The sequence below is a fragment of the Passer domesticus genome, chromosome Z, assembly GCF_036417665.1.
Source record: "Passer domesticus isolate bPasDom1 chromosome Z, bPasDom1.hap1, whole genome shotgun sequence".
NCBI lineage: Eukaryota > Metazoa > Chordata > Aves > Passeriformes > Passeridae > Passer > Passer domesticus.
Window position 1 is genome coordinate 48,648,446 of NC_087512.1, and position 20,679 is coordinate 48,669,124.

At 43.0% G+C, this 20,679-nt stretch overlaps 1 protein-coding gene across 6 annotated transcripts in view; it reads left to right on the forward strand.

Annotated features, from left to right (window-relative positions):
- The first annotated feature begins 6,403 nt into the window (after positions 1-6,403).
- The window catches only part of LOC135290408 (coiled-coil domain-containing protein 171-like), a 32,846-nt gene continuing 18,570 nt past the window's right edge, over positions 6,404-20,679 (forward strand). The window contains exons 1-8 of one of the 6 annotated variants that reach the window (XM_064404309.1): positions 6,404-7,416; positions 8,856-8,926; positions 10,389-10,560; positions 12,706-12,887; positions 15,688-15,834; positions 16,998-17,090; positions 18,407-18,528; positions 19,948-20,076. Coding sequence is in view for 1 of the 6 variants with exons in the window: in XM_064404311.1 (XP_064260381.1) it covers positions 10,470-10,560; positions 12,706-12,887; positions 15,688-15,834; positions 16,998-17,090 (513 nt within the window). In the remaining 5 variants the exon portion in view is untranslated. Of the gene's footprint in view, positions 7,417-7,436; positions 8,927-10,388; positions 10,561-12,705; positions 12,888-15,687; positions 15,835-16,997; positions 17,091-18,406; positions 18,529-19,947; positions 20,077-20,679 lie in introns of those variants that run through there. The other 5 variants (XM_064404306.1, XM_064404308.1, XM_064404307.1 and 2 more) reach the window with 5 other exon arrangements.

The window sequence follows — 20,679 nt, forward strand, 5'->3', positions numbered from 1 at the left end:
ACTTCCCATGAGGCGTCCCACAACAACACAGGGAGGCCCACGAAACCCTTCTGGCAGCCTGGCTGCCCTGATTCACACACATTTTCCTTTCTTCCCACAGTTGTGCAGCTTGAACAATGGGAAGGGGCCCTTGTTTGGTCAGCAGTGAAATGCCAGACTGCACCTTGCTGGCACAGTGCCCTTCCCAAGCTTCAGGATTCAGGTGGGGAGGACAACTCAGCACAGGCAGGAGGAGAAAAGTCGTGCTGCACCCCTAGGGCACCATCTGTGTATTTGCAGATATCCTTTCTTCAGGGGCCCACATGTTGTCATTTGCAGTGTGTCCTTGTCACCTCAGGAGTGCTCCCAGGATGGAGGCCTGGCCTTGTCATTGTGCAAATGAAAGAACTGCTGCCAAAACAAAAGGCAGACGGAATTCCTTCCTGGATTTGGGGCCCCCCTGGACAGGATCCATTCTACTGAACAAGCAAGGCTGAACAGTCCCACAGCCCTAAACACAGCTGCAAAGTGTCCTTGTGCCCATCACCCTCGATCCAGCAGGGCTGCAGAGAGGACAAACTCTGACCTTTAAACCAAAAGGGACAAAACCTTGTACAGGGCCTGGCCTGGAAGGCCTGGATGTGATGGCCTCTCCCAGGGAGAGAGACCAGAGGCGCTGTGAGTAGAGACCAGGACTGTTCCCAGGAAGCCATGGCAAGGTGTCAGGAGCAGGCATTAGAGACAGGGCCAGGGAGATGTGATGCAGATGGATGAGGGAGAGCATCATGGAGATGTAGAAATTGAAATTAGGAAACAGGATTTCCTTTGTTCTCTGACAACATGTGCCTGCAGGGGTGGAAGGCCTGCTGTGTCATCATAGTGTTAGAAATAAACTTTAGATACAATTAAATGAGAGAGACAAAGTTGTGGAGGCAAAAGAAGTCTGTTTATTAGTAACAATTCACCTGAGCTGCAGGTATGCCCTCTTTCCCCCAAGAGCCAAACACACACACACTCCAAAAAAGCATTACATTTTATCCCCTTTCCTGGCCAGGGGCAATGTCTGTCCCCTCTCCCATTGCCTGAGTACTTGGGAATTTCTATTCTCTCCTCACCACCTACTTTTCTGTCCCCATTCCTCTGATCCTATTTCCTTTTTGGTCAGGTCTTTAACCTGGCTGTTTTCCCAGCTCACAGCAACACCCAACAAATTAACTGGAGCAAATCCAAACCAGAAATGACAACACACAGAACCAACAACTTTCATTTTTTAACCTAATAACCTTTTGGGTTCAGCAAAATATTACCTCATCTCTGACAACAGGGTAGAGGACTCTGATGTCACCAACCTGTGGATGGTGACATCAGGCATTGCTGGATTGTGACCTCACCTTCTCTCCCTGCTTATCTTGGGGTTCCAAGGAGTTTCAATGCCTTTTGTGCTGTCACAGGGCTTGGAGGCTGGTGTCAGAGAGCAGTGGGTTGTGATATCACAGGGGGATGCACTGTGACATTGTGCCACTCAATTCCAAGCGATACTTTTGAAAACCACCTCCCAAAGTGAATCTTTCTCTAAGCAGATGGACTGGCAAAACTCATGTACAATCAAGTGATAAGACAGAGTTTGTATTCTCACAAATTTGTTTTTCCTCCTAACACCTCTGAAAACCTCTGTTTTTTCTGATTTTCTTTCTTCTCGAGAAACTGTGAGCAGAATACAGGAATATTTTTGCCTGTTGCAAAAATGCCATAGCAATGTGCTGTTGACTAGGTGCACTCTTGTCCTTACCATAAAGAAAAGATACTGAACAAACTGAAACATCATGGATTTCGTGCAAGGAAATAGGAGAGACAAAATCTGTTTCATTCTTTAAAGTTGTCTGGAATAATTCTGCAAGTTTGCCAAGTGCAAAGAGATGCAGTCACTAGAATGAGGCCATTACTCATATCTGGCATCCCTAAGCCTTTGCCTCAGTTTTCAGACAGTTTGTAAGTGAGGGATGCATGCAAGATTAGTCTAATTAGTAAGGGTAAAGTTTCACTTAGGGTTTGATGTGTGGGGATCTCTGCAGTCCCAGAAGGTATGCTGAGACCAATTTCTTTGGTTTCATTCCCTCACAGAAAAAAATGAAGCAAAAAAATGATGAGGCTCTTTCTGCGCCACGCTGTGGCAGCTCTGCCCTCTCAGCCTTTGCCTTGATCCCTTTGGTTCTTTTCCCTGAGCACTGATCCCTGTCCTCAGTCAAGGGCCCCTGGAGCCCTTTTCAGGGCTGCAGGTAAAGCTGCCTCAGCCATGACCACGGAAGAGCTTCTGGAAGTGTTTATAGTCTCTTGCTGTCTCTTAGACAGAATTGGTATGGATCAACTTGGAGTTCTAGAGGAACAAATTTTCAGGGACTATTCCTCTTCAAATTTGTTTTGTTCTAACCCAGAAGGAAGACAAAGAGGAGGTTCCCTGCTGGTGCTAAGTTATGCTTGCAATTAATGTAATAGTAGTCATTAAGTTGGAGGGAGCAACAAGAGCAGTACAGCGAGCATTTAACAAAATACAAGTTAGGACCCAGCCCAAAAGATCTCAGAGTTGATGCAGTTTCACAGCCTGGTTTTGCCCAGGAAGTTTCTGTTGTTTTCTTTTTGTAGGAATGGCCCAACTCCCTGCTGACGATCAGCAGAACCAGTCTGGGAGCAGAGCAGCTGCCAGCAGTTTTAAATTGAGATGTGATGATCATTTTTCACTTAGGCTCTGTCACCTTTGGCTTAGATACAAGAGGCTTTTCCTTCCTTTCCATAATGGATATGTAGTGGGTCAAATTTCTCTTTCCTTTTTATAGAAACCTTCCTGGAGTTGAGATGGAGCTGGGGGAGAGCCAATGAAATTTTGAATTGCCACCACAGTTGCTTCTATTGACAATTTACTAATGTTTGTGACTTGCCTGCATTCTCATCACAAGTAACATGTTGGGAGACCAAATATGAGTCAAAGAACTTAATTTTATTTTTTTATGGAAAAAAAAAGTGGCATATGAAAACTCCTATGGATGTCTAATTTTTCTCAACATAAACTTTTACGTATTTGAAATCACGTTACCCTTCCCAGCTCTGCCTTGGGATGTTTTAGAATTATTATGGTCTGGCTACATTTTTCAGATTTCATAATAAGGAACTAAAGAATTCTAACGGAAAATAAAAAATGTCCCATGAGGAATGGTTCCCTTCACCTTCCTCAACTCCTTTTTGCCTGCAATGCTGTCACCCCAGCAGCAGTGCCATCGCGGCAGTGAGTCTGAGAGGTGGCAGCTCTCTGGCCCACACGGTGCTGCTGGCAGAGCCGGCTGCTGCCTACTCAAGGCTCAGGCAGGCCCCTGAGCTGCCGAGCTGCACGGCCAGAGCCATCTCGATGCTGCAGTGCAGGCCAGAGGCGCCGCTCAGCTGGAAGCTGCAGGACTTGCTGGAGGGCAGCGCCGTGAGCTGGCAGTGGCGCGACTGCGGCAGAAGCAGCCAGGCCGACAGCACCAACATCTGTACCCAGCGGGTGACTTTCTGCAGGTCCAAGTAGGAGCCCGTGCAGAGGGTGTCCAGCAGGTACCACTCCTGATCCGTGGGCAGCTGGCCACCAGCGGCGTGCAGGAAGCACGTGTGCCCCAGCAGCTGCTCCCCGGAGCACAGGCACTCCAGCGCCACACGGATGCGCCTGGCTGGCGGCCACTTCGTGCTCTCCGAGCTGAAGGAGTGGCCGGGGGGTGGCCGCAGGATGACCAGCGTGCGGTAGGTGCTGCTGCTCTCCTGGACGCTGCAGGCTGCAGGGCTGGCGTCCGTCCCAGCACCTGGGTGCAGCTCCGGCATGAAGCTCCTCCGGGAGAGCACTCGGCAGACACCGAGGAGCTCGTCCACCAGCTCCTGCAGCGCCTTCGTGCTGGGCAGGCCCTGCTGCAGAATGACAGAATCACAGAACAGCTGGGCTTGGGAGTCACCTTTAAGAACTGTCCAGGGTGACCCCACAGCAATGAGCAGGGACATTCCAATGAGATCAGGTTGCTGACAGTCCGCTCCAGCCTTATCCCAGATGTGCCCATTGGTGATGGGCTGGGCACAGCCAAAATGCTGCCACCCCTGTCTGCACCCTTGTCCTTCTCACGCTCACTCACCTTCTCCTTGCTGCTGAACTTCACCCTGACAATCTTCATCTTGCTGCTGGATTCCTCCTGCGTGCTGTGTCTGGCAGAGCCACACTTCCATCTTGTGACAAGCCAAAAGGCCAGAGAGAGCAGAGGCAGCCACAGCAGATGCCATAGAGAAAGAAAAAAGCTTTCCATGATGGAATTGTTGCCATCAATCTCCTGCAGGAGCTGAGTCATTTCCTGCAGCAGATACTCCTGGCGCCCCTGCATGCGTTTAGCTTCATTCTTTTCAATTGCTGGATTCCCCTTCTGCCCAGCTATGATCAGCCAAGGCAGCCACAGCAGCTGGCGTACAGAAAGGAGCAGGCTTTCCATTATGGAATTGTTGTCATCCACCTCCTGCAGGAGCCGAGTCATCTCCTGATGCAGAAATTCCTCGTGCTCCCGCATCCGCCTGACCGCATCCTTATCAATTTTCATGTCTGCTTTCAACCCATTGGGGGTGAATAACAGGGCCAGGATGAAGGCCAGTGTTGGAGACATGGCCTGGTGGGAGAAAGGGGGCTCAGCATGTCTGGCTGGGAGGGACCAGGGGGGCTGGTGACACCTGGAATGTCACCAGAGCCTCTCTGGGCACCTGCCACATTGAGAGCCCCAAGCCCCACTTCCCTCAGCCCTGAGGACAGTGCCCTGTCCTGGGGGTCCCAGCTCTCACTCTGGCTTTAAATCCTCAGGGCATCTTTCCCAGCCCCCATCCAGCCCAGCATTTCCCCTGCATGTGCACTCACTGCCTGCCAGAATCCAACTGCCCAGCGCTGCCCCTGGACAAAGATGTCAGCATGACCTGTCCTCTGTGATGTCACAGCCAGCAGAACCACGTCACTGAGCTGCCAAGCTGGCCGTGCCCCTGCTCACAGCTCCCACTGTGACCCCTGCCCTGGCATGTCCCAGCCCCCAGAGCCACACCTGCCAGGCCACGAGCCCCAGCCTTGGTCCCCACTGCTGGCCTCAGTGGCTCCTGGCCATCCTCACCCTGAGTGCAAAGCCAGCCCCAGGAGCCCCCCAGGGCGCTCTGGATCCAGGCTGAGACACCCTCAAGCCATCACTGGAAGGGACATGGCTGGGGACTGCAGCTGGATCTTCCAGTGCTCACCACCCCTGACTGTGTTCCAGATGAACCCAAACCTCAGCTGCAGCACCTTGAGCGCATTGACCCTTCTTGCCCATCCTGGAACGTGGTGTTCCCACATCATACACGAGCCCTTTGCAGGGAGTGACCAGCTCCCAGCTGATGTGCTACCCTGGCCTTACTTTCTATTTCCCAGCAATGAACTTAATGGATGCACTCATGAGAATCCCAGCACAACATTTGTTTCTCAGGAGCTCTTAGACAAAAAACCCTCCACTTATCACTGGTTTTTGCACAGAGAAGGAGGTGCTGACAAGCATAAGGCACAGACAGGGCCCTGACATAAGAATTCCTGAGCCACTGGATTCCACACATTGCTGTTTCCAGCTGCTTGGCTCATATTTTATAGCCAGTTGTGGATGGGGGCTGCTGCTGATAAGGTGGGAAAATTTGGAGAAATGAGGGTGCAGGAGACAAGCAAAACCAAGAGGCAAGAGAGAAGACACTTAGAAATACAGAGCACAAGAGAAGACCTTGGAGATGGCTCAATAGAAAATGCCAGCAGCCACGCCCAGAGCCCGGAGCTGCTCACGCTCACTGCCACCACAGGGGCTCTTCAGTGCCCTGCTGGTTTGTGTCTGATCCCTGCTGGGCTCCCTCTGCCCCTTCAGCAGACACAGCCCTGCCTGGAAAGGGCTCCATGCTCTGGTGTTCTCAGCCTGCTGCAGGCTACATTCTTAGGAGCGCTGAAAGAAGAGGTGAAACAAAGCCATTTTCTATGCTGCCTGCAGCTCGGAGTGCCCGGAGCCCGGGCCCGTGAAGAGCTGCTCCTGGCGCTGGCTGTGCTCAGCCCGCTGTGCCAAGCAGCCGCGGCCATGGAGACACAGGCGGGAGCTCTGCCCGAGGCCGGCAGCCGGCCAGGCCCGGCTCGCAGCTGCGAGGACGCCGGCAGCCTGTGCCTGAGCCGAGGCCGTGGCGGGGGGTTTGCGGGCAGGGCTTTTGCGAGCCGGCCGGAATGTGCCGCCTCCCGTGTGGGCCCGGCTGCGGCAGGGGCAGCGGGAGCGCGGCGGGGCCGGCAGCGGCGGGCAGAGGCCGCGGAGAGCAGCAGCCCGGCCGGGCCCGCTGCGGAGCGGCAGGGAGCTCCCGGGCAGCCCTCGGCCGTGTCTGTGCCCGCCGGGTAGGAGCCGCGGCAGGAGCCGGCCATAGCGGCAGCTCGCCGTGCCCGGGGCCGCGGCCGCAGCTCTCCCCGCCCGGCCGCAGCAGCCGCCGCTCGCCTCCGAGGCTCCGGCGCTTCCCGAAGAGGATGGGCCCGGCCCCCGGGACGCGCTGGAGCCCCGCAGCGAGAGGAGCCGCCGGCGCCGCAAACGGCAGCGCGGATGGCGCGGCTTGGGGAGGAGCAGATGAGGCTCTTTCTGGGCCACGCTGTGGCAGCTCTGCCCTCTCGCCTTTGCCTTGAGCCCTTTGCTGCTTTTCCCTGAGCACTGATCCCCGTCCTTGGCCAAGGACGCCCGGAGCCCTTTCCAGGGCTGTGGGGAAAGCTCCCTCAGTCACAGAATCACAGAATCACTGGGTTGGAAGAGACCTTCAAGATCATGGAGTCCAACCCATGCCCTAACACCTCAACTAAACTACGGCACCTAGTACCACATCCAGTCTTGTCTTAAACACTTGCAGGGATGGTGACTCCACCAGCTGCCTGGAGGGGTCTGTCCCAGGAAGAACCAAGGTAGCACTGGGGCCTTCTACCCCCCGGAGCTTGGAGCTCTGGAAGTTTGTTTTTCTGTTTAGGGAAAGGCCATGGAAAAGTACTGGGAGAACTAGTCACTAATAGAGTAGGCTCTACAGAGCTACAGATATGTGTGCAAAGAATACAGAAACCATAGAAAAGAAAAATGGCAAAACCCAAACAGCATCAACAAGGTCTTGGGTGTGAACACATAGATCCAGATGGTCTTCTCAGCCCTATTTCAGTGTATTTCTGAGAACCAAAGGAATCCTGCTGGAGCCTGTGGGGAGATAGGTTTGGGAGATACAAGTTCATTCATTTTTTTTCTCCTTGGGGCAACTCCTGTTGCTAACGTCAGCCGAGCTTGTCTCCAGCCTGATGCCTCTGATGGTTGCAGCCAAACAATTCATGGCAGGCAGAAGACACTGACACTTCCAGGGATGTGGCTTTCTCCAGTGCTAGCTGTGAGTGGGAGTCAGAATAAAAACTCTAGAAACCACAACTCCATTGGAAAATTCCCTTATTTTTCATTCTGTAAATAAGCTCTGTATCCATTTCTGAATTGTCAGTTGTTTGTTAAGTGTCTCTGTCTCTCTGGGTGCCTCCCAGTGAACCCCGGCCAGCCCCGGGTCAGCAGACCCGATCTTGGATGCAGCCTGGTCTTGGACACCCCCAGGGATGGCGCAGCCATTGCTGCTCCAGGCACCCTGTGCCAGGGTCTCACCACCCTCACTGAGGAGCATTTATTCCTCACACCTAAATCAGCGGCCTATTCTGAAGTATCCAGCATATATTCAGAAGTTTGCAAGAAGAAACTGACACAGCTTTTCAGTGACACATCAAACATAATTCCCAAGCAAAACCTTCCTCTGCTGTTTTGTATTGTTAACTATGGAGTTGCCCCAAGCTGCTCTGTGGCACTGGAAGTTAAAGAACTTCTACTTTTTTAACTTAAACTTTTTTAAGTTAAAAAACTTCCTCTGCTGTTTTGTTTTGTTAATTATGGAGTTCCCACAAGCTGCTCTGTGGCAATGGATTTTTTTTTTCCCTAAGTGAAATAGCATGCTTTTTGAATTTATCCCTTTGTGTGCTAGTAAGCTATTGATACATATTTTAACAGAGGAATATTTCATATTCAAAATCTTCAGCATTCTCAAGTGACAGTCTTCAGATTTAGTTTTTTCTTCTCCTAGATGTGACTTCAGAGTAATTTAAAGAAGTTTTAAAACTTTAGAATGATGTGGAAGTGACAGAAAACATTGTGATTCTGTTATGAAACAACAATTTTTTTCCTGTTTATTATGATATTTTGGTGTAAGTTGCAATAATAAAAAGAAGGATGTTATGAAAAACTATTTTCTTAGTTCTCAGGGCTACATTTTAATGCAAATATTCTGTGCAATTTGTGAAAGACTTAGCAGCCTTTAACACAGTAAGTGTTCTATTAGGCAGGCAACCTTGGATATTTGATCTACTTAAAAAATCATAGTATTTTCATGTATCTCCCAGGGAATTGTGTAGAATTGTTTTGAAGAGAAGCAGAGTTTGTAATCTTCTTAGAATGTAGCTCAATCTGCACAAACATAACATTTTCTTACTGGTGTTCTGAAAACTCTGACAATGGATATTCTACTCTATTTATATATATATTTATTTCTCTACAATAGTCAGGCTTGGAGGACTAGCAATACAATTCTATTGTCTAAAGCTGATGTCAAACAGCAGTCGTGGTAATTGTTCATGTTGGTAGCATGAGTGGTTAAAAAAAATCAATATTTTAGTAGGTTGACAAGTAAAGCATGCCTCTGCTAGAGGCCATGATGGTTTTATGATATAGAAGAGAATCTTTGAAGCTTATCAAGTAAAAATATATATGGTTAACTGTGTTCTTAATTCTCCACAGTTTATAGACTTAAAAAACTGCATATAGGATGCAATGAGTTCAGACAACGTCAATTCCAGAGAAGATAAACGGTGAGGTTCAGTTCTGGATTTTTAAGTCTAGCAGTTTAATTCCTGCTCTTTTGGCTTATTTATTTCCAAGATGGCTGAAATGATACAATCCAGGCTGAGGAAGAACCAGATATGATGTCACACATGCAAGCTGTCATAGAGTGGTCAGGAGGCAGAGACAGTTTCTGCCAGCATGTAGGAGCACTGCCCAGGAGGCACAGGAGGGTTTTTCACACAAATTGAGGTGGCAGAGATTGCCTTGAAGTCTTACCACGACCCCTGTATTTTATAATTTGATAAGGGTTTGATCTTTGGCACAAACTGTTTGTCTCTCTTTAGTCTGTACAAAACTGCCAGTTGTATGGGAACAGCAAAATTCCACAAATATGGACTTCGGTTAGAAAATCAGAATGCAGTCTGCTCCCTCAGCTGCAGAAGTTTAGCAAAATGACACTGCTAGGTAGTAAATGAAAGAACATTTCTCTCTGTTGCAAAACTACACTGCATTTTCTGCCAGCTGTGGAATTGAAGCTAGTGAAAAGCTGCTGTTCTGCAATGGTCAATGCTGACTGTAACCAGTGGACTTGTGAAGTGAAAACTGAGAATTTAAGTTTGGAGCTACAAAATACCTTCTGTGATGTAGAACTCAAGAGCTATTTCACCCGCTCATGTGCTTTATTGAAGATTCTTAAAGTCCTGCTAAAACTGGTGTCTTAATAAAAACGGTGTCTTATTAAAAGCTGTAGTTGGTAAAAAACATATTTTACCTCAAAACCAAGGGTTGATGAACTATTAATATATGAAAATGGAAGTAGAAAACATTCTCTGAATTTTGTTAGACTGCAAACTGTGCATGGTTTGAAATGTTTCAGGGACTTTGTGTGGTTTTGTTTTTGAGTGAATCTTCTGAGAGCTTTGTACTATTTCAAAAGATGTCTAATGCTTTTTTTGCCAGTACTTAATATTATGTTCTCTGTTTTAATGCTCTAATAGACATTTTTAATTTCCATAGCATCCTTAATTTGCTAATGCTTGTGGTGTCATATAGTTTGTGTGTGGTATGATTTTGGGGTTTTTTATTCTCCCTCACGGGACCCCCCCCCGCCGATTCAGTTAAGCAGAATAGTTAATTTCATAGTTAGTTTATCCTCTGAGTAAATTTTAATGTGGTTTTGCATTATGATTTTCTGTTGGCAGATATTTCATAGGAGAGCTGAAATAAACAGATTTCTTTAACTCTGAATGCCATAGAAATCAATGTAATTTAATTAGTAAATTGTAGCTTTTATTTTCTTAAGGCAGAGTATGTTTGAAAAAACAGAGAGGTATGTTGAAGGTACATGAAAATGATTTAGGAACAGGATCTGTTTGCATAAAAAAACCCAAAACCTATTTAAAATGTGCAGTTTCAAGACTGTATTTCAAATTCAGAGGGGATAAGATGGCAGCTGTGAATGCAATTTCTGAAATATTTATTTTCTAGATATCTCGCTATGAAAAAGAAATAATAAAATTAAGGTTGGAAATTCAGAGAGGAGATCTTCGTAGACATCTGGAGAGTGCAATGTCATTTGCTAGACAAGAGGCTCAAATACAGATGTATTCTACAGAGAATGAGCTGTGTGATGTAAAAAGCAAGGTTTTGGAACTTCAAGGTAACTTTCAAAAAAAAAAGAGAAATCATAGACCAGAGGCTACATCAGTCCCAAGTCATTAAAACAAGAAGAGATTGCAAAAGGCTTTACAGTTACAGCCTTTTTTGAAGGTCTCTTATTTTCCCACGTCTTATTCATCTGCTTCTGTAAGCTCATAAGAGTTTACAAAACCCTTGCTGCCTCATATGAATTAAATATAACCTGCTAAGCCTATCAATACCCTTGCTCCTTACCTTCTGTTATTCCTTCCCTCAGTGTGTAAAGAATTGTAATTAAGGTGTCCCTCTCCACTTCCTGCTTATCACTGTGCCATAATTCTTCCTTTCCATTTCAGGGAAAAAAAAAATAATTGAAACCTGTTCATTTGTTTTTACTTTTTTCCAAAAATTTTTTCTCTCCCCCCAGGAGTTCTCATTGTTCTGCTTTTTTCTTTCACCTTTTCAGATATTTCTAGCTTTTTGTTGCTCATAGCTGGCCTCTTCATGTCATCTTTGGTTTTGGTTTTATACAAATAACATGTGTCATCACAGTAGTGTGTGGAAAGGAAGGGCTTTACCAACACATTTTTCCCCCTACTAGTTTTGCATCAGAAACTCAAATTTTCTTAATTCTTCTCAAACAGAGAGATATTTTTCACATTTAAAATCTGGGGAGATGCTTTTTTTTGTTACCTCAGTAAGTATAATAGTGTTTAAATTTAGTACAGGAGATGTATTTGTGAACCTTTGGTGTTCACTGAAAAGACTGGAGCACCCCTGGAGTTTGTAACCTTACAAGGGTGGAAGGAGACTCTAAAACTTGAACGTACACCTATACTGCCAGTTTTTTTTAAAGATAATAAGAAATCTGAACTTCCATTCATTTGGAAAACACACAAATTACAAAACTCTTGATTGGTTTAAATTTTTCAAACTGTTTTTTGTTTGGTTGTGTTTTTTTGTTTTGTTTTGTTCTTTGGTTTTTTGGTTTTGGGTTGTTTTTTTTCCCCTGCTGTTGTTTTTATTGTGACAAATGCCAAAGAAGCCAAGTAGTTGTAATATTGCTTCTCATTTCTTTTTCAGTTTTTAGCTTACTGCTTCTTCTTCCTGGTCTCTTGGAGCCTTGCTCACCTCATGCGGTGTTTTTGATACAATCTCAACTTCTTGGACAGAGCACCTCACTTCTGGCCTGTCTTTAGTATTTTCTCCAAACTCTTGTTCTGCTGTTCTTCTTGAGGCTTGACTTCCTGACATTTGACAGGTCTTCCCCATCATTGTGTCCGCTAATTCTCTGTGTTCTCCCAACATGTCTCTTCTGTTTTTTTCACCCTTCTCCGGCTAGGAAGAAACTTCAGAAGAATGGGATGAATTTGAAGTAAAAATCTGTTAGAAAGTGGTGATCACATAAATGCCAACATAGCTAGTTGTACTCAGTAACCACAAAAGCTAATACAAAATATTTTTGACTGAGTTTGTGAAATGAAGCAAAGTTCTTAGTAAAACTGCTTTTAGGAAAATAACTCTTCCTTGGCATTTAAGCTTTTACAGAGAAGTAGATCCAGTATTTCCCTATATTGAGGCAGATGCTGGTGTGAAGATTTAAATCTCTTGAGCAGCAGTAAATTTCCCCAGAAAAGCCAAGCCTTTGCTCATTAGCCCAACTTGCCTTAGGTTTTCCTAGAGTCACTTTCATGTGACAGGTGTCTGATTTTACTGTTACTTAAACTGAGCTTAAAATTAATTGATACAGACTGAAGTATCTCATAGAAATTTGGGAATAAGCTAACCAAGTGTTGCAGAAAAATGTAATTAAGCTCCCCATGCTATAGAGGCCTCACTTGAAAGAGTTGAATTTTTATTCCTTTCCAAAGGGAGAAGAGCTTTAATTTGTAGAAATCTCCAAAGCATTTCTATGTCCTTGCATGAAAGATGCTACAGGAGCACGAAATGTGATTGTTTCTCTGTAGTGAAACTGGAAGTGTTACTGTTCCAGTGTTTCACAGGATATTGCAATACACAGAGGAACTTATGTTCATCATACTTTTTTTTTCTGAACATGCTTGTTTGCAGTGCTATTTGTCTATTTGTCTTTATCTCTTTTTTTTTTGTTTTTTTTTTTTGTTTTTTTTTGTGTTTTGTTTTGTTTTTTTGTTTTTGTAAACATCAGTACTCAGTGACAAACATCAGCAGAAAGCAGCTGAGACTGAGAAAATGGTTCAAAGTGCTCAGCGGCGGTGGGAAGAGGAGCAACAAAGATTTGCTGTGGAGAGGGATACCATCTACAAAGTACACCTATCTGAACTGGAATTCCTTTTGAAAGAAAAAGCTGGAGAAGAAATGGCTTGTCAGGTATGATGGAAAGTTCCATGAGCTGCTGGAACTGATGAAAGTTTTTTGGGTGCAAAGTGTGTGTGGGTTGGAGTTTTCGTGGTTCAAAGGGGAAAAAATCTCCCCCAGACAGTTAAATGCTGCAGAATAGTTCTGAAGATTACAGCTTTATGGAGTTACACTTAGTGTGTACTGCTGGTTTGGGGCTTTGATGGTACCTGGCTGTTTGTCATGGTGAACACGTAAGCCAAGTTATCAGTACACAGTGCTAGTGACAAACAGAGGAGCTTGTGGACAGGACCTAAGGTCCTTCTCAAAACAAGCAGAAACACAAGCCAGTTTTCATTCAAAGCTGATTCTTGTAAAGATAGGGCAGGATATAGGCTGTGAAGAAGCCTACTTTTAGACAGAGTTTTCTTTTTACGTTGCCAGGTGCAGCAGGGTAAGCTCTGAGTTCTGGCTAACAGTAAGGGGCTGAGTTAGTTTGAGGAGGCTCTGGAAGGGTATTGCCTTCTGTTGTGTACAGTGTTTTGTAGAACTACCTTCAGAGAGTTTAATGCTGCAGCAAAATATCAGTGTTGAAAAAGTATATTATGCTCTGTCAAGTGATGTTTGTCCTTGAAAAAGGATAAAAAGGAGCAGTGTATGGCTCAGGACATTGTGTTCTCTGTCAGTTCCCTGGCAGTGTTCTCTGCCAGTGGCTGTAGGGGCTTTGTTGGTCAATGTATTAAAGCTACAAAATTGTAGGAAATGTAATTAACATGAGTTGACTAAGATTGCCATGAATACATCGAGCTTGTTAAACAGGTCTGAGCTGTAGGGTTTCAGAATCTTGACGTCTCTGAACTCAGAAGTCTTTCAGAACTTTCAAAACTCTCTGAAAGATTGTGAATGTAATTCACTGCTAGGTGCCAAAATGTGATTCACTGCGAGGTGCCAAACCCTAACCTGCCTTCGGTAGTTAAAATGTTAAATTTTTCCACTTTGCTTTTGTAGCCATTCCCCTGCCCATCACCCTACTCTTATGTTATGTACAGTTATAAAATTCCGGGAAATAAAAAAATCTTACATCTGGACTTGACTGCATGGAAAGCTGAATTCATTTAAACTTGTCAGATAAACATCAGAAATGTCTGGGTTTGTAAATTATGGCTTTAATGCATTGCAGTCTTCTGTGTTGTGCATTAACAGGCCTGGTTGAAATCTCCTTCAGTTATTCTGAGTTATAAAATGAAAGCTAAGGAGATTTAAATGTGGTCTTAATACGTGCAGAGAAGTGGGATTCTCTGCATGTTGGCAAATTCTGGCTGGAAAAACTGCACTTCACAAACCGTAATTCTGAACTTGGCTGTGAAAAGGCTGAGGTAGGCATGGGAGTGGAGTAATGGAGTATTGAAATGTGTCTCTGGAGCACGCAGGGAAAGTCACCCTCTCTGCTTTGTGGCAGGTTCGTGATGAGCTCTGTTGGGCACATCCTGGCCTGGGACAGGAGGGGTCGGATTGGATAGGGAGGGCAATGGCATCACCTCGGGGTTAGGCAGGAGATCATATCCCTTCACGGTTTTCTCCTTCGAATACTTGGGAGAGTGTGTCATTTACACACGGGTTAATGGAAAAATAAGGAAAAAGAAAAACAAAGAAGAAGAAGATGAAAAAAACAACTGTGTTTTCCGTGAGCAGATATTTGCAGCTGGCTACAGGGGTAGTATTGAACAGTTACACCCCCTCCGAAAAGTTCAGAAATTCTTCAAAACTCTGAAATCCTGCAGGTCATGCTGACTTGTTTAACGAACTTGATATACCCATGACAATTTTAGTTTGCCAATGTTAATTACATTTCCAGTATAAAATGTTTTTAAACTTTTTGTAGTATTTGACAGCAAACTATCTGTTACTTACTTTACATTTCCCAGTTCACTTTTGTTAATATCTGGAAGATAAACCTGATGAAATAAATATTTCTGTATCTTTCCAGGTATAGAGCAGAAATGTTAGAAAATGTAGAAAAATATAGCTTTGGTTTATTTATTTATTTATTTATTTATTTATTTATTTAGCATTCTGAAGGGAAGAAACCTGTCTTGCTGGACATGCAAAGCTAGAGGACTAGCTTAAATTTAATCCAAATTCATATGAACTATGAGGATTCTGTAGCAGTGACTTCATAGAGCTGCAGTGCCCAGTATATGTCAGTAATGCCCCCAGCCTGCAGCTTAGTTCAATTTCTTTATGCAGGAACTGAAGTGGGGACCAGATTATTTTATTCTACTGGGGACTTCATATTTCGTAGGGTTGTTTTTAAGTAATTCAGTTTCTAGATAGAAGAAAATCCTTTTCAGAATAGCAGAAATTAAAAATATGTCATCTGTGGGCGTAACTGTTTCTAAAAACATTTGATTTGAAGTTTCAGCAATCAAAATCATAACAAGAATGAACTTTTGTCCCCATGCATAACTTTACCAAATGCGCTCTGTTTCTATCATTGCCACTGAGGTGGGAGACAGATGAGATTGGAAGGGCTGTACTCTTTCTAGGGAAAGATTTCATGTGGAGATCTGGCTCTGAATTTAGTGTTACCACAGAAGGTCATGTTCACAATAATTTTTGGGCCAACACAGATTTCTTGGTGGTGAATCAAAAGCATTTCTGCTGCTGGGTAAGCACTTCTGTTGATATGTGCTGGCATTTTAGATTTTAAAATTTCTGATACCATCTTCTGATGCAGTCTCCATTCCTCTGTTGAACTCTCCACTGCAATAATTTATCTCAGAAAAAGTACCTCTTGATATATTTATTTATTCATGTACCTATTTATCTTTAGAAAACTAATGTTGCCCTGCAAAGGACAGAGAGGATGCTTAAGAATGTGGAGGCAGAGCAGCATGGCTGCAGCAAGATGCTGAAGGTCCAGGCCAGCCGTCTGGATTTCAAGGCCAAACAGCAGGAGAGGCTCATCCAAGACCTGAAGGTAAAGCTTTCTGCCTGCTGCTGGGAGTGGCAGCAAGCACTGGCACACCTGAGCAGTTTCATTTCTGAGGGGTGAAACCTCTGAGTTAGGCTATGAGTGCCTTGTGTTTGATTAACAAAACGTGGAGCATCAGTTCTCAGGAAAGGTGGATTCACAGGTGGATGCTGCGAGCCTGACCTGAGACTGGTGTTTGAACTGCAGATGGGAAGAGGTTTATGTCACTGGGAAAGTACTCTTAGCAATACTAAGAGGTATAGAGGAGTATTTGTGCAGGATTTGTGAATTTTTTTATTTATTTTATTTAAGCATGTTAAGCAGATACATCTTGTGGGAGGAGGCACAGCTTAAGCCTTTTGGCTGATGCTGTCGTGGAGGAGGTTTGGTAAGCTCTGTGCTGTGACTTCTTTTTAATAGGCCTTCCAGAGATCTCTATTTCTCAATTATTTTCCTTTTGTGAATGTGTGAGCTTATACAGAACTTAAATGTATTGCCAACAACTCGTATGTTAAAATCTTTGATTTATTTATTTATTTTTCAGTTAATGTTTCCCTAACTGAAGTGCTTAGAGTCAGGATTCAGTCTCACATACTTGCTACTTCGCTTTACCTGTCCAAAATTAATGACTTCCCTTGTAACTGTGTAATCTTAAGTGTCTTAAATGACTTTTAATATTAAAGACCTTTCCTTGATCTTTCTTGCATCACTTGAAGGCAGGAGTCATTTTGGGGTGTATTGTTCTTTTCAAATCAGTCATCAGTCAAAGTGAGAAGATGTTTTTGATAGGAAAGAGTGCAGTTAAAATTGCATGTGAATTTCTACTATAGCAGCTCTGTAGTTACTGCTTTTGCTAAAAGCATTTTTTCAACTGAAATACCATGTCCAGGCCTTTATGTGGAGATAGGTACCTGTGAGTATAAAAATGAGCAAGGACATAATCCTATGTCAATTTCTTTAACTAAAGAGAAAATGTTACTTTGATATTCTAGATATATAATTGTTTCCTTTTATTTATTTATTGATATGAGTTTTCACTGTTTCAAAATGCAAGAAGTTCAGGTACCAGAGGTTGGTTTTTGGAGACCTAATAAACCGAACAAATAAAGTTGTCTTTGTATGATGTTCTCATCTTTCTGGACTTAAATATTTCCAAACTGTACTTTTAGGCAGCTGCAGTGAAAATAAAGGAATTGGAGGACAATGCTGCAGCAGCAAGACTAGCACATATAGACTGTAAATACACTACAGAAATCATGCAGGTAAGCTTTTAATTAAATATTTGGTAGCTGTTTGCAGTAAAACAGGAGATGAACTTGCAAAGGTTCTGAGTGCAATCTTCCAAAAATGTTAAGACTTCCTTGCTCCAGTGAAAACACTGAGTAGATTTTTTGCAATTACTGTCAAGACTGTAAAAGGTAATAGAAAAATATCTCTTTTTTTTCAGGGAACTATCAAGTTAATAGAATCAATATTAAAATAAAATGTCACATTCTTGTGTTTGAGAATGCAAAGTAGCATTGAAACAGTGAGGGGAAAGGAAATGTTTCACAATAGTTAAACTGCTGATTTCTTCTGTCCTATACCATTGGAATGGGCACTTAGGTAATTTCGGGGGAATAGCTCATACACCCAGCTTCTCTAGGTGTGAGATATTAATGCATCCTGAGACTGCAGCTCCAAATGTAATTATTCAGAGTACATTTCAGCTATTACATCTGCTGTTACCAGAAAAGTTTGAATATGCAAAAAAATCTTACATGTGTACTTGAATATTAAATTCTTATGTTATTAAACTGTGCCACACAGGGTTTGATCCATTAAAGTAATTAGGGTTATTTTTTTTTAAAAGACTGAAAAATTTGTAAGATGACTTCTCAGTGCTCATGTACTGACTAACAAAGCCTTCATAGTGGATTTTTGAAAAACGAAATGAGAAAACAAAAGGGAATGTCATGGGCTTTTTCTTGTTTTCTGAGGAACACAAAGAAGCACTGACTTCTTCAGTCAGTTATTTTCTTAGGACATTCTCTAAGTACAGGCACATAGATTTTTGAGGTGATGATTAAATAAGTAGTGATGATTCAGTTTTTTGATTCCTTCTCTACTTTTACAACATACAAAGGAACTGGGAGGGTAACACTCCTAGAAGTTAGAGATTTATCTTTTATGGGTGAAGAACTAGGAATGTTTTCTTCCTTGTTTATGTACATGAACAAGCTCCATATGAGCTTTGTTCTGAGTGCAAGTGTAGCTTTTACTGTTAATCCTACCCTTTTATGAGTCTACTTAATGAAGAGAATGCCCCTGGAAAACTTCAGTAGTATAAATAATTTAAAACAGGAAAATCCGAACACCATGAAAAGACAACAAAATGTGCTTTTGGTCAGCATATCTATTTCTCTCTGTTTGGAACTCTATGTATTAATACATTTTACATGTGTTCAATGCTTTCTAATTCCATATAGAATTAATAGAATATATTCACCTGTAAAAAGCAGAACAGAACAGTGAACAGCATTAAAGACCAAGATAGTCTTTCCTAACTTCCATTAATTGCTTTCTTGCCATTTGGTAGTTGAGAATTCAGGAACTTGAAACCATTTTGAGGGAAAACCAACTTGGGACGAGAGGTTTTTCAGGGGGAGCATGGAATAATTCCAGAGAGTCAGAAAATGCACAGGAGAGAGGAAAAAAAGGGTAAGTTTCCTTTTAAAGCCATTGCAAAATGGCAGTAGACAGCTTGAGTACAACTCGTAGTTTACATTCCCTGCAATTTTCAGTCAGCAGAAAATCTAGTGTGATGTGCCAAACCAAACTAAAGGTTCAGAACCTGGCAGTCCATTAATAACAGGCCCTTATCACTAACCAAAGGTGTTGTCAATGGGTACAGATAAAAACTGGCCTTCTACAGATTATTTGCCAAACCAAAAATTTTGAAAATTGTAGTTATGGTAAGGTCCAGCCTCCAATAGTGGTTGGGATGAGTGTAGGAAAACATATCCAGCAGGTCTAGAATATATCTTCTACATACACTTAGATTATTATGAAAACATTGTTTTCCAGTTCGGTGAGTCAGGTGAATCTCTAAGACTTCTGTCAAGAAATTGTGTATCATTTATAGTGGATAGCTTTCGTTTTCAACTTTTGAATGGCTGTAGAAAGCTTTAAATGGTTAAAAGATATTGAAACGTGTGAGAGCAGACGAAACCTCTTGGGAGTTTCCTGCCCAGCACAGTCTGCTGTGTCTGTGGTAACAGAGCTTGGGTGACCTCTCTTTCAGCCTAGAACTACATGGGTCTGTATACACAGGGGTTTATGTTGACTTACTCACACAAGGAGCAGTGGGGAAGGAAAAAAAATCAGTTTTCCTACAAGAAAGGAAGTTTGTGGCTTGAGCAACTCATTCAAGACTCATAATTAGGAAGGTGTTCTAAGTAAGAGACTTAAAACTTGAGCTGGAAAAGTCTTTATCATCTTTTGCAAGCATCAATTTTAAGTAAGATTTTGGCTTTCCTGCACCTAAATACTCAGGCAATCTTTTTGAATTCTTCCTTGAATTCCTGTCCCTGCTTCTGTCTCCTTTATGCTGTTGTTTGGTCTTATAGTTTCCTCATCAGCTGCCTGTTTAGTCATGCCAGGTTCTTGATCTATCTGTTTTCCTGACTGACACAGTGCAAGAACAGATTAAAATTCTGGCTAGTCTGCTTTAAAAGTCATGACAGAGTAGAGTCAGGCATGTGAAAACCTTAGGAGCAAGAACTGTACTTGAAATCAGGTTGATGATGCAAGAAGTGACCATGGTCTCTCTAAAGACAACTGTTGTGTTAATTAAAATATGAAGAATTCTGTTTGTTATATGTAACTTTGAGGCCATATCCAAATAATCTTATGAATTGCATGACACGAGGCTTGTTATCTGAAAAGATAACCACTTGAAAAATCTTTCTTAGAAGGAATATAAATTTCTTCATTCAATTATGAAAGGCAAGCAGCTTCAGAAGCTGTGTGATGTGCTAAAGTGGTATTTGCCATATCCATTGATTATCCTTTAAAAGAACACAGTGCATTTGACAGAAGTAATTTTGGTTCAAGTATCTTACTGTGGAAACTTTCCAGTTCATGAAGACAGCATTCATCCTCAAGTGTGCAATGGAAAGACCAGGTTGAAGAAAGGAACAAAGCTGAAGAATCCTCTGAGATATTTGTGAATCCTCCAGCCAGCTTAACCCTCAGGAAGGCTCAATAGTAAGGAAAAAAAAGCCTCAATAGTAAACAGAATAGGAAAAAAGCCTCAATAGTAAATACTAAATAGACATTGTTTAGTTTTTTTAAAACATACTGTCAAAATATTTACTGTGCTGAGGATTTGCTGCATTTGTTGTGCTGAGCTGTGGAAGAACTCTGCCATTCTCTTACCCTTTTTGTAATTATGCTACCTTTTAAAAAATTTAATACATGAATAAATGTAACCAACACCTTGGAGAAGATAATTTGAAAATGGTGTTTAAGTATGGGTAGGAGGTACTGGCATTCCTAATTAAGGCATTTTGTAGATACAGATTATCATTTCATGTGAGGAATGTTCTGTCTTTCTACCCAACTTTTTTGTCAAGCTTCATTATCTATCATTGTAGAAATGTTTATTTCTATTTCATACACTCTTTTAGTTTTAGTGCAAGTATTTGACAGTAAAAATGGCTTGAAAATTGTTTCAAGCTTTCAGGTAGAAAAGCAGAGGGGATTTTTTGTTGTTGTTGTTTTGCTTTTTGCTTGTTTTGCTGTGGATTTGGCACACTGGATGTATTTCACTGGATTATTTTCTGAAGACTTTCTCCCCTTATGTGACCA